The 15,161-nt window shown below is 33.7% G+C and overlaps 1 protein-coding gene across 5 annotated transcripts in view; it reads right to left on the reverse strand.

The window, feature by feature from the left end:
* Nucleotides 1–15,161, reverse strand: part of EEA1 (early endosome antigen 1) — a 134,830-nt gene that overhangs the window by 21,257 nt on the left and 98,412 nt on the right. For all 5 annotated transcript variants that reach the window (XM_070599481.1, XM_070599480.1, XM_070599478.1 and 2 more), the window contains 4 exons: nt 10,962–11,101; nt 3,745–4,075; nt 2,536–2,637; nt 550–744 (listed from right to left, as the gene is read on the reverse strand). In XM_070599481.1, the coding sequence (XP_070455582.1) occupies nt 550–744; nt 2,536–2,637; nt 3,745–4,075; nt 10,962–11,101 (768 nt within the window). The remainder of the gene's footprint in view (nt 1–549; nt 745–2,535; nt 2,638–3,744; nt 4,076–10,961; nt 11,102–15,161) is intronic.

Here is a 15,161-nt window from a genome sequence, read left to right on the forward strand (position 1 = left end):
TCTTGGCCTGGACAAACTTTAAAACATATTTAAGAATGAGAAACAAATGCTGAATAAATTAGAATAGGTTTGGAAATGGAAACCATTATGATGTAACTTAAAATATCAAAAAATTATAACTATATGAAATATACACTACTGAATTTTCTTAATATATCCCATTTTGTAATTTTTATTCTTGAGTATCTTCCCTTAATAAGGATAATTTATTTTTAAATTCCTTTAAAATTTTCTAATACACTAGAAAGGTTGTATAAATTATTCCCTTAAGTGTTAGTTATATGTTATTTTACAAAAGGGTAGTTTTATGTCTATCAAACAATTAGCGATAGAATTTTAAATAAGAATCTCACAACATGTTTATAGTGAATGAAAATGCAGACTTAGATATTTAATCATATAATTAAGTGCTCTTACACATTTAACTTAGAAAAATTTTGAGCATATATAACTTTTTCTTTGCTCCAACTCATCTGTGTTAATTATCATATTATAATCTTAACTGCAAAGTTTCTTTCCACAAAAAGAGAATAAATATCCTATCACTACCTTCTGTGAAGTAACAATTTTAATTTCCCCGTGGAGGGCTTCAATTTGCTTTTTCTTCTGTTCAGTCAGCTGCTTTAGCTCATTCATGTTCCCCTGCAGTTGTTGCTCTTCTTTTTCCTTTTGTTTTAAAGCATTCTGGGCTTGTATGACTTGTCCCTGCATTGAACTGAGTTCCAACTTCAACTGATGAGAGGTCTAAAAGAAAATCAAATCTGTTTAGCATTCACTTTCTCATTTGACATACATTTATTGAGTACCTACTACATGCCAACCACTACTCTAGTAGAAACCACCAAGCTTGTTGGCCACAGGCAATCAGTGGGAAACCAAAAAGAAAAATTCCTGCCCTCAGGGAGCTTTCATAACTGACACTATTCACTATGAGATGACATGCACGAATAATCTTCAATATTTGTTTAATCCTACCTTCCTTTTTCACTTATAATTATATATTTGTATAGAGCTTGTAAATGAACTAGACTAGTATTCCCTTGTATCACAGAAAGTAGGAATATCAGCATCAATCTTCAGACTGCTGGAATGCCTACTGTCTTTCAAGAATATTCTCAAAATGCTAACTGAGCCTGTTGGCCACAGTTAATCAGAAAGAATAGCTCTATATTAACTATAATAAAACTAAACTCATTTTTGGCAAGTATGTTTAGTATCTGTCTGATGACACTAATCTACACCACATAATAGTTTCCTCGTTTAGAGATCTGGGGCATATTTCGCTACTACTTTGTCTTTACAATCTACTAGGATACATTTCTGTTCAAAATTAGATATCACATAGAAGTTACACTAAGGTTCCTCTGAGGCCAAGGTGAACTACTACTACCTTCTGCCCTTCCAGCCAAAGTCATGCTTTCAGTGTTTTATGCATATTTCATTAAGAACCTAATTTGAGCATTTAACAATATTCAAAGTTACTTTTGAAAAAGTTACAGTGCAATATATGGATGCTTCAGCTTATCTCCAATGCAAAGAGAAATATTTTTGGGCAAACAGGAGTTAAGTAGTGTAACAAAAATGATGTTTATGTTATGATAACCAATGATAAAGTAATAGCTAACATTTGAGCATTTATTTTATTACAGTCAATGTTCTAAGCACTTTAAAGTATATTAACCCATTTATTCCTCCTGATAATCCTATGACATAGAGTCTATGACTAGCCCCATTTTACTGCTGAGGAAACTGGAGCAAAGCGATATTAAGTAATCTGCCTAAGACAAGGCAAGACAGGATAGCTAATAAATGACACAGCCAGGATATAAATTTGGACAATCTGGGTTCAGAGCTTGGGCACTAAGCCACTTACCTGGCTAGCACTTAAAGCACAGGTATCTTCCTTCAATCAACAATCAGAATACGATCACATTAAAGACTTGTCAGCATCAGGTTTGCTGCTTTAGCAAGTCGGTCCAGTCTACGCCTGACTCTAGCCGCTAGGGGTGTGTCTTCCAAGAACGACACCCAAGCACTATACCCATTGATTTCTCATTTGCTTGTTTGTTTGTAATGAAGAGCAAGAGAAGCATTAACCATAGATTTTTCTTATACAATCATTATGTAATCATAATGATTATACAATCATTATCAAATCTATCATTAATGCAAATGTCTATGAAATAAAGAGCCCTTAAAATGCCATTTCTATGAAAAGTTTATTAAGACTTTTTTCAACTATAATAACGTTCCTTAATGTAGATTATTTAATTATAACTCTATAGCTAATTGACTCAATTCTCCACCTTTATTAATTATAATCCTTTATTTGGGGCCTTTTATTGTAAACTAGCTTAAATCTTTTTAGTAGTAGGTAGAACGTAAATGACAATTTTAAACTATGTATATACGATCCATTATATTTCAGAGAAATAAACCCTCCTTTGACTTAAATATCAGTTTGAAAATATTTTGAAAATATAAAGACCTTTTTATGCTTTACATATTTTATGTTACAAAAAAACAAAATCTTACCTCCTTCTCTTTTTCAAGTGACTTTTTCAGTTCACTCTGTTCCTTAAGTGTGCTTTCTGTCTGTACTTGAAGTTGATGCTTTAATTCTTTGCAAGTTTTTTCCTAAAAAAATGGAAACTACATTATGCAGAAAATATTGATAGTAAGTTTAAGAAGTTTGGTTTATAAGCTTAGTAAGATCCACACAAAGAAACAAACTAGAATTGTTTGGTTTAAGATGGGATAGAATCATTCATTTCAATTATAAAAACAGGTAAATATAGCAGTAAAGAGGGAGGGACAAGAAAGGCCAAGTTTCTATTATCAACCAACAGTCATAAATACTTTAGATAATATTTAGACAGTATTTTAGAACACTTTCAAAACCACATTCTTATGTCACAAAATTTACTATAATTAATCCACTTATGCTATTTTAAAGGGAGAATAATAGGATTCAAGAAAATAGAAGGAAATTTTAAAAAAAGTATTAAAACAATAAAAATCAAAAAATAATGACATACACCTTAAGAGGAAAATTGTACAGATAGAAGATGTTTTCTCCAAACTGAAAGGAACATAAGGATAACATACTAATAACATATACTTTTTTATGCTGCTAAACACTTTCACTGGCCTTCATATTGAGAACAAATAATTTTACTTTTGCTGTTACTCTGTGTTACTCTCAGTTGAAAACTTTCTGAGAATACATGCCCCTTTAAGTATTCCCTGATACTGTGAGACCTTTTTTTCTTGATAGTTTAAATATGTTCTATGGTGTCTCTAATGCATGGTATTATTCAGAGTCTTAGAATACTCAATAAAGAATTAGAGAATTTACACAGTGTGAGAATTAAAAGAATCATCAAGATCTTTCTGAGTTTTTTTCTTTTTTTTCAGGCAAGTGACCAACAATTCAACTAGTAGCTATGAGTTATTCTCTGTCCCTGAGCACAAACATGCTGCAGTCTCTCCCAAACCTAGCATCCTCCCAACAATAGGGAAGACTGTGTATTCAACTGCAGATTTCCTGGCCCTGTGGAAAACTACAGACAGAGACACCACCATCTTTTTCTCAGGTTAAGCAATCCCAATTCCTTTCCTCATAAGAACTGTTTAAAATCATTTCAATGTAGGATGAAAAGTCAATAGTGAATTAAGCAGAAAAGTCAGTACATTTTAAATAAAAATCACTTCTACTTAAGAAAGTAAATGTAAACAACTAACCAAATCTAATATAGCAGCTTTTCCTTTCTGATTTTCCTTTTCAAATTCACTTTTGGAGTTCTTCAAAGAATCAGAAACTTTTGATAATTTTTCTTTTGCTGCACAAAGCTCTGTCATTAGAGTCTCTTTCTCCATCTTCACTTTTTGTAGTTCTGTTACTGTTGTTTGAATTTTGTTGTTTAATTCCTTGTGCTGCATTTTTGCATCTTGACTTAAATTTTCAATTTCTTGTTTAAGGATTATTTTTTCTTCCTCTTGCTTGGTAAGCATTTGCTTAGTATTTTCAAAGGCTTCAGATTTTTTCTGTAGATCCAACTTTGTACTGGATACTCTAAACATTTAAAAAAGAATTTTTTAAAAATAATGCTTTTCTAATTTCTAAATTAGAAATGCATTTCTAATTTGCCATTCAAAATTAATAAGTAAATTATTACTGAGTTTTAAACCTTTCCTGTATAGTTCAGAAGTAAAAATAATAATTTAATGTCATAAAACCACATAACTGAAAAATGCCTTAGAACATCTGATCTGATGATTTTATAGATGAAGATGATTTTCCTCACGTCGAATAAGTTGGTGGTAAAGCCAAGCCCACCCAAGCCTCCTGACTTAATCCAGCCTTGTCCACCACAATGGACTCCAAGGAAAACTGTGCATCCAGGAAACCCTCTGTCACAACAGCCAGAAAAGTTTTTCCTTGTACCCTAAAGAACGTACTCACTGTGTTAACCTACTAGGATACAGAGACATGTGCCTCTTTCCTTGAAAAAATAAAACACATTATGTGTTTGATAGAGCTTAAACTTCAAAACACCTAGGGGTGACGCACAAAAAATAAAGGAAAAAATAAAAGAAATTTTTCATTTCAAACACAGAGGAAAGACACAAGATTTACTTTAGTTTTAGAACCTCAGAGATTATATAAGAGTTTTATCATTTGTCCCTTAACATAAGTTTTCTACATCTGAATGAATAAGCTCTAAGAATGAAGAAAAGAAGATATAGCTTTAGAAAAGTTCAACTAAAGAGTTTTATTGTTTTCATAAAAGGGATGAAATTATGCATATTATATACCAAAAGAAAAACTCACAATAAAGATCAACCATTTTTTTAAAGTGAAAATAAAACCAGATGCAAAGTATTATTTCTAGAACGCATACTATTTCCAATGTACTTTATAATCAGTATACATTCAACAATATGTTAAAGAGATGCTGTTAAAAGATGTACTAGCCACCTATTTGAAGTTGGGTATTAATACACTACCAGAACTGTGTTTATACCTTGAAATTTTCCAACTTTTAGTCTCAGAAACTTACTTTTACTTTCTAAAATGTAGCTAGAAAAGAAGTTGTTAAGTACATTCATAGGATACTGTACCTCACTGGTTTTTAAAGGTCTAAATAGAAAAGTCATTATACTAATATTATTTTATTATTTTACTATACTTAAAATCCCTGTCAAGCAACCCTAAGTTTAGGACTTGATATATTTTTTACTATGCTACTTAACTTCCCTGTAAATAATTATTATAAAATCATAAGATTATGCGAATTAAGGAGAGAAAAACAGAAATAAAGGATTGCATAGTCACCGTAAAACTATATTTTAAAAAAATTACTAAAGGAAGTAATAAATAAATCCACAATCATAGGTGGAAATCTAAATACCCCTTTCTCAGAAACTAACAGAGGAACCAGAGAAAAAACCGGTAAGGATACAGAAGATTAGCAGAACACTGTCAACTACCTTGACCTAACTGATATCAATTACCTTTACCCAACAACACAGAGTACACACATGGATACAAGGAAAATTAACCAAGATGAACCATGCACTGGGCCATAAATAAGACAGTTTTAAAAGTCTGAATTTTATTGAGTATGTTCTCTAACCACAATGGAATTAAATTAGAAATCAATAACAGTAAGATATCTAGAAGAGCCTCAAATATTTGGAAAATAAACAACATACTTCAGAAGAACCCATGCATCAAAGAAGAAATCACAAAGGATATTAGAAAATACATTAAACTGCACAGTAATGACAATACAGTGCAAGATGGGAATTAGAAGGAAAGAGTTGGATGCATAGATGTAGGTGGGCCTTGAGAAAGAAGAGCCCTGGACCCTATTATTTGGGTTGAGGCCTAGGATCAGGGATGAGGTTTAGTCAAAGCCCAGATGTGTTTACCCAGCCCTCCTTTCTAGGTAGTACTCTCAAAATGCAAGACCCCATATAAGAAATGTTTGCATAAAATGTATAGACAAAAAAAAAAAATCTTAGTATTAAAAGGTTTTCCTACCCCAATATGATGCGGAAGCCTCTGAGTAAGTTCTAAACCATGAAATTACAACACAGAACGGAAACGGGCCCATTTCCACTGAGCCCATTAGAAATAGCGGCCTTGAGAAAGAGAATAAGAACCAACTCAGAGGTGACCTTCATGGACTGATGACTGGGTTCCAGAGGTGACAAACCACTCAGTGAGTGATATAAAAGAACAGATTAGCTGCCTAAATACCTAGACACTGGAAACACTGATGTTAACAGTGAAGAAGAATGCCATTGGAGGTACAAAATGCACCCCTATATCCTCAAATTCAAAGTATCCAGATCCAATTTACTAGAAGTGAGAACAGGAAATTTTTTATCATCACTCCCCAAACAAGGATGAAACCATGAAGGTGTGAAACAACTTAATTATCATCAGCTCTGATGGGTTTTACTTCATTTCCCTGAAGGGTACCTTTCACAGGCTCTCAGCCTCCATCTTTACTAATAAAAGTCAAGAACCCACATCCCCTTGACGCAGATAAGTCTGCCAACTCTGTCAGAGTGACATATTAGGCATTTAAAGACACAATCTAATGAAATGTGACTGGTCACAAGCCCTCCTGTGAAGACATCCACATGAATGGGGTCGAACTGATTTTTATCCATCAAAATTGTGGTGAGTTATGTGTCCACTGAAGGTCTCACAGCAAGACCCAATCCAAGCACCAAGATTAAGGACACGCTTGGGAAGACTAATTCCACCTTGGGTGTGAAGGAAAAATGCCCCAATTCAGCACTTTTATGGCTACACGGGATATGTCTGGAAGCACATACCCCCTCTGCCACCAAAGACATTTGAAATTTCATACACCAAATAATCTTTTAGATGCTGATAGCTTCTAAATTAATCCACCCTTATACTCAGGGCTGTTGCGGGCCCATTGGGCACTTGGTGCAAATGAAAAAAAGGGTAATCTTCCTCAAGATAATTTATTCCATCTACTGAAAAACTATCATACTATACCGATTTTATTAGACTAAGAAACTCCCATCTGCAGAAATCTGACATCTAGTATTGACAAAATGCAAAGGGGGTGAGGAACTGAGAAAAATAAAGATATTACAAAAAAGGAAGCTTTCACATTAAGAAGCTATAAAAAGAAGAGCTAACTAAGCCCAAAGCCTAAGGAAGAAAATACTAAAGATAAAAAGAGAAATAAATGAAACAGGAAACTGACAAACAAAATCAAATCAAAAGTTTTTTTATAAAATTGATACATCTCTAATTAGATCAAGAAAAAAAGAACACAAATTACCACTATTAAGAATAATGAGACATCATTACAGATCCTACAGACCCTAAAAGTACAATAATGTTATGAACATTATATCAATAATTGTGAAAGTTTAGATGAAATGGGCAAATTCCTTGAAACACACAAATTACCAAAACCAACTCAAGAAAAATATTAGAAAATAAGAAGAGCTCTGTATCTAATAAATAAATTGAACTCCAAATTAAGAAGCAACCCAGAGAGAGAACTTCAAGATAGTTGGTTCATTGGTGAATTCAAACATTTAATAAATAATATGCAGCTCATACAGACTCTTTCAGAAAGCAGAAGAGGAGGGAATATTGTCAATTCCTTTTTAAGACCAACATAACTATGATTCCAAAATCTTGACAATGATATTTAAAAAAAACACATTACAGACCAACTGCCCTCATGAATATGTGGAAAATTCTAAACAAAGTATTATCAACTCAAATACAGCAATATATAAAAAGAATAGTACAGGATGATCAAGTGGGATTTATCCCAGGAAAGCAAAATAAGTTTAACATTAAAAAAAAAAATCAATCAATGTAATTTACCATATTAACAGAAAAAGAGAAAAACTGTATGATCCTATCAATAGATGTAGAAGAAGTTGACAAAAAAAATTTTTTTAAAGAAAACTAGTATAGAGGGGAATGTCCTCAATCTGATAAAGGAATCTAGAAAAAACCTACAGCTAACCTCAAAATTAATGAAGAAATATTTAATGTTTCCTGCTTAAGACTGGGAACAGTGCAAGGATCTCCACTATTACTATTTACACTCAAAATTTTACTGGAGCTGTCAGCCAGGAATAAGTCAAGAAAAAGACATAAAAGCACTATAGGTTGAAAAAATAAAAAGCAATAAAACTGTTGCTGTTCACAAATAACATGATCATCTACTTAGAAAACTCAAGATTCTACAGAACTATTAAAACAAAAAAGTAAATTTAACAAGGTTAAAGGATAGAAAGTCAATATACAAAACTCAATTTTATTTTTATACTAGCCACAGGCAATCATAAAATTAAATTTAAAAAACAAGTCCATTTACAAGAGCATTTAAAAACATAAAACACCTACAAATAAATTTAACAAAAGATGTACAAGATTCTTATTTTAAAAACAACAAAATGCTCCTCAGAGAAATTAAAGAAGATGTAAATAGATGAAGAGAGATAACATGTTCATGGATTATAAGACTTAATATTGTTAAAATCTTAATTCTCCCCAAATTGATCTACAGATGTACTGCAGTTCCAATCAAAACCCAGTAATTTTATTTGTAGAAAAAGACAAGCTAATACTAAAATTTACATGGAAAAAGCAATGAACTTAGAAGAGTCAAGACAATCCAGAAAAAAAAGAAATAAGTTAGAGGACTGATACAACCTGGTATCAAGACCTACCACAAAAACCAACATACAATGGTATTGATGTCAGAATACCATATAGACACATAGATCAATGGAACAGAATACAGTCCACAAACAGACATACATATATCAGGTAATTTGCTTTTGACAAAGGTACCAAGGCCACTCAATGGGCGATAAAAGGTTTATCAACAACTGGTACTAGAACAGCTTAATGATGTATGGGGGAAAAGGTGATCCTAGACCCCTACCTCACACCTCACACAAAAACAAGCTCAAGGTGGATGCTAGAACTAAATGCAAAAACTAAAACTATCAAATCTCTAGAAGAAAACATTAAATAACTCTTCACAAACTCTGGGGATAAACAAACATTTCTTAGAAAGGACACAAAACACTAAACATACAAGAAAAAAATGACAAACTGAATTTAAACAAAATTTAAGACTTCTAGTCATTGAAAGATACGCCCAAAGAAATGTAAAGCAAAGCTGCTAGGAAAAAAGGCTTGATAATCTATTTGTATGACTGGCTGGCTAGATACCTGGTAAAGGATCAGTATTTTGAATATATAAAGAACTCCTTCAAATTAATACTAAAAGACTCAAGGGAAAAAAATTTTTAATAGGCCAAATAATTTAACACAGTCTTCACAAGTGAAAATATTTGAATGGCCAATAAGAACATGAAAAAGTGCTTAGCCTCATCAGAGAAATGCAAATTAAAACCACAATGAGAAACCATTTCATACTTAATAAACAGCTAACATTAAAAGGACTGACAAGACCAAATACTGGCAAGAATATGAAGCAACTAAAACATTCCCAGTAAGAGTATCAAATGGTACAACCACTTTGGGAAAAGGTCTGGCAGCTTCTAATATAGCTAAACATACATCTACCCCACCATGACCCTGAAATTTCACAAAATGCTTGTATAAGAATATTCATAGCATCTTCATTCATAATAGCTAAAAACTGGGAAACAACCCAAAAATATCAATCAACAGAAGACTAAATAAACAAATTGTAGTGTATTTATTCAGTGGAATACTACTCAAGTTAATTAAAAAGAAAGAACTGCTAATGTATTCAACTATATAGATGAATTAAAAAACAGTACATTGAGTGAAAAAAAGCCAGTAACAAAAAAAGAACATATTGTATGATTCCATTTCAAAACACATGACATTAATCTATGGAGACGGAAAACAGAACTGTGGTTGTCTATGGCAAAAGGGTAAAGTATTAACCAGAAGGACATACAAGGAAATTCCAGAGGGGATGAAAATGTTCGGCAGGGAGGAGTGGGGAGGGCACATGGTTACACGGAGTCTAAACTTATTAAAACTCAAACTGTATATGTAAGATCTGTATGCAACTATATGCAACTTTTACTGTATGCATCTAAGATCTGTGTGCAACTTTTACTTCAATAATAAAAAAAAATAAAGGCGCCAGCCCCATGGCCAAGAGGTTAAGTTTGCGTGCTCCACTTTGGCAGCTCAGGGTTTTGCTGGTTCAGATCCTGAGTGCAGACATGGCACCACTCATCAAGCCATGCCAAGGCAGCATCCCACATAGCAGAACTATAAGGACCTACAGCTAGAATGTATACAACTAAGTAGTGGGGGCTTTGGGGAGAAGAAGGGAAAAAAAGATTGGCAACAGTTGTTAACTCAGGGCCAATCTTCAGGAAAAAAAAAAAAAGAAAGTCAAGCAAATGGGGCATCGTAAAATAATAATAATAATAATAATAAAAAGGTACACCAATTCTGGCATTTTCCTGTGCTTAAACATAGACAATCTGCCAAACTGTACCACAAAGCTAAAATAGTTCATTGCTTATAAGAAAGTATCCATTTCCTACTTGGCACAGTGCCTCAATGCAAAAGCCTGACTGCACTTGGGTGCTACATATAAACACTCCTCTCTATCTGTTAATTTGACATTAATTTATTCAAATTGGTGAATAACTCAAAATAATCACTTTAACCCAGTGAAACAAGTACTTTCTTACTGTTTAAAAGAGACTAGATGACCCAAATTTTCAGCCCTTTCAACTGAAGGTAAATTTAACCATATTAAGATGGCTTTACTTTCATTCACATTAACATCAGCAGTTACAGAATCAATACAAAGAAACATTTAATAAATCTTTAAGTATTATAATGGCAAAATTGAAATGTTAAGGAAATTTTATTACTTAGTTTATAATCCTCTCCCTTAAGTAGTTTAGCTTACATTTCTTTCTCCACTTCAAGTTGTTTGCTCAGTTCTGTGGCTCTAAGCTCTAAATCTGCGTTCAGCTGTCTCTCCTGCTGTAGATCCTGTAGAGCTTGTTCCTTGCTTGCTTTAACTTCAAGAGAATCAGCTTCTAGTTTCTATGGAGGAAATACAATATAGTAACCATTTTAATGTCAATAATTATATATCTATTACTAAATACTGTAACTATGTAAGATTTATAATTATATAATTATAAGAAATAGTATTATATAAAATATTAAATTTTTGTTTATTCTCAAATTGGTGTTGACACAACACACAAAAATAACCATAAAATTTTTATGTGATAATAAAAAACACATTCGGAAGCCATTCCTGAGTAAAGGAGCTATTTATCTTACAATCTTTTGGAGAATCTAGCAGCAGGGTTTACATATGATAGACAGTCACTAAGCTTTTACTTTTTAAAATTAACTCTGAATAAGAGAATGAACTTAAAATTCTTATATTTATTACTTGAGTAAAAGTTACTAATTCAAATATTAAAAAAACTAAGGAACAGGTTGACACATGGGCCCACTTAAAATATAATATCCTTTATATTCACAGTTAACACTAGAGATGTACTTATAGATGCTCAAACTAAAATAGAGTTGCCATGTAGTTCTTCTCATTAAGACCTACTGACTCTAAATATAAAGCCAATTAAATTCCCAATTTTCCTTCTTTAATCTCTAGGTCTAGAGATTGTTGTTCTTCATAGCATAGTTTTGCTCTAATACATATACATATAACTGTGTGTATTTTTACAAATTTACAAAATCAAACTGTTAAGCATATAGTTTGAATATGTACAAGCAATGAACTTTCTTGTATAGATGTAATAATTTTGCAACCTAAATATTCTAAAGACCAAAGTAGGTAGCTGTGGCTCTTACTCAACACTTATACTGGATATTTGATGTAACTATATTAATTCTATAACATGTCTATCTAAAACATATGGAATACTTCCTAAAATAATAATTACAACATGTTAAAGATCTGATAATCACAATAGACACTATTGGTTCTAAATAACTATTTTGAAAAGATATCCTAACAGAATTCTCATTAGATGCTTTTCAGTAAAATAGTTTTCCTGTTCTCTTCAATCATTACATAATTTGTCATTATTGTTATCATTTCCCATAAAGAAAAGAAAAAGGACAGGAATGACGTCAGTATCATGGCAGAGTGAGCTCTTCCCTTAGTCTCTCTCCCCTAAGATACAACAAAAAGGACATTTATAAACCAACAGAAGACATTCATACAACACAACAGACATCTGAGAGATCCACACAGCCATATGTTTGAAGGTGGAGGTGCTGAATACCCTCGAGAGGCAGAAGAAGGAGGTAAAGGGATCTCCTCTCCCTACTAAGCAGCAGTGATCTAGGGCTGGGATCTTGTGCAGCAGCTGGCATGTGGCACTGAGAGGAGAAGAGGGAAAGGCAGCCCTCTGCAGGAATGACTGCACTCTCAGAGTTGCCTCCCAGCCTGAGGGAACACTCCACACCAAGCTGAGCCACCCAGATGGGCAGTGAGTGCAGAGCAAGGACATGGTGAATCACGCCTGTGAAAGAAAGCACCCATCCCCCCACCACAGCTGCTGCACCAGCTTAGCCAGTCGACCAGAGCAGAGGGTCCCTGCCAGAGTGCCTGCGCCTATGTGTGTAAAGCTGCAGATGCCAGCAGGCAAATGCAGATGGGCCATGTTGACAAAGCTTCCAATGGACAGGCACATCTGCCAGGGGTCACAGAGGGCACAGAAAGCAGAGATCCTCCCCCACTCCAGTGGTGGCAGGTGGAATCTGTGACCAAATATTACCACTAGCAATGGCAAAAGTCTACCCCACCAAATAGCATGAAGAAATATATTAACACTCCAGATGAGAAGGAAAATGACAAGTGCCCAGAAATCAATCCTGAAGTCACAGAAATTTACAAGCTAAATGACACAGAATTCAAAATACTCATCATAAAGAAACTCAATGACTTACAAGAAAACTCAGAAAGACAGTTTAATGATCTCAGGAATAAACAATGAACAGAAGGAATTCTTCACAAAAGAGACTGGAACTACAAAAAAAAGATAAATGTTTGAGTGAGATGAAAAACACAATGAATGAGATAAAGAAAAACCTGGAGTCCTTAAAAAACACAGCTGATATTATGGAGAACAGAATCAGTGATGTAGAGGACAGAAACACAGTATTGCTGCAGTTGGAGGAGAGAGAACTAAGACTAAAACGAAATGAAGAAATTCTCGGAGAAATATCTGACTCAATTAGTAAAGGTAACAAAGGACTAAAGGTATTCCAGAGGGAGAAGAGCGGGAGAAAGGATCAGTGAGCTTGTTCAACGAAATAATAGTGGAGAACTTCCCAAACCTGGAGGAGCTGGAATTACAAGGAAATGAAGCTAATAGAACTCATAATTACATCAAAGTGAAAAAACATTTTCCAGGGCATATAGCAGTAAAACTGGAAAAGTAAACAACAAATAAAAAATAATAAAAGCAGCAAAGAAGAAGAAAATAACCTAAAAAGGAACCCCTATCAGGCTTTCAGTGGGTTTCTCAGCAAAAACCTTAGAGGATAGGAGAGAGTGGAGTGATATATCCAAAACAGTGAAAGACAAAAATTTTCAGCCAAGAATATGCTATCCAGCAAAACTATGCTTCAGACATGATGGAGAAAAAAAAATTTCCCAGATAAACAAAAGCTGAGGGAGTTCATAGCCAGAAGACCCTCCGCCAAGAAATGATCAAGAAGGTCCTCACATCTGAAAAAAGATAAAGGGTTTACAAGTCTAGAGCAAGGAGATAAATGAACAGACAAAATAAAAAATTGCAGCTTTCTATCGGAACAGGTTAGCAAACAATTATAACACTAAAGATAAAGGGAAAGAAAGCATCAAAAATAACTACAGTCCCTTCATTTTAATCACAAACTCGCAACACAAAACAGAATAAGTTGTGACAACAATAACTTAAATGGGGAAGTGGAAAGGGAAGAAAACTGCTTAGACTAAGGAAATAAGACGCTGTCAGAGATCTTTTATACAAACCTCATGGTAACCACTACAGACAAAATCAGAACAAAGACACAAATGATAAATAAAGAGAAAACTGAGAAAACCATCATAGAGAAACACCAAACTAACCTGGCAGTCAGAAATACATGGGATGAGAAACAAGGGAAATACTAGAACTAGAAAAGAAGTGATAAGCTGGCAGTATTAAGTGTCATATATCAATAATCACTCTAAATGTAAATGAATTGAGTTCTCCAATCAAAAGACAGAGTGGCTGGATAGATTAAAAAACAAGATCCAATAATATGCTGCCTCCAGGAAACAGATCTCAGCTCTAAAGACAAATACAGGCTCAGAGTGAATGGATGGAAGATGATACTCCAAGCTAAAGGCAAACAAAAGAAAGCAGGTGTTGCCATATTTATATCAGACAAAGCAGACTTCAAGATAAAAAGGCAATGACAGACAAAAAAGGGCAGTATATAACAATAAAAGGGATACTCCAAAGAGGACATAACACATAAATATATATGCACCTAACATGGGAGCACCAATGTACATAAAGTAACTATTAACAGACCTAAAAGGAGAGATTAACAGCAACACAGTAATAGTAGGGGACCTCAATACACCACTTACATCAGTAGACAGATCATCCAGACAGAAAGTCAACAAGGAAATATTGGAATTAAACAAAAAACTAGACCAGACGGACTTAAGAGAGATATACAGAACACTCCATCCACAATCAGCAGAATACACATTCTTCTCAAGTGCACACAGAACATTCTCACAGACAGACCATATGCTAGGAAAAAAGGTAAGCCTCAGTAAATTTAAGAAGACTGAAATCATATCAACACCTTTTCTGACCATAACGCTATGCAACTAGAAATCAACTGCAAGAGTAATGCTGGGAAAGTAACAAATATGCTAATGAACATGCTACTGAACAATCAATGGATCAAGGAAGAAATTACAGGAGAAACAAAAAAATATCTGGAGACAAACAAAAATGAAAATACACTATACCAACTCATATGGGATGAAGCAAAAGCAGTACTAAAAGGAAAATTCATAGCAATACAGGTCCACCTGAAGAAACAAAAAATCTCAAAGAAGTAACATTAAACTACA

Source organism: Equus przewalskii, chromosome 29 (assembly GCF_037783145.1).
Source record: "Equus przewalskii isolate Varuska chromosome 29, EquPr2, whole genome shotgun sequence".
NCBI lineage: Eukaryota > Metazoa > Chordata > Mammalia > Perissodactyla > Equidae > Equus > Equus przewalskii.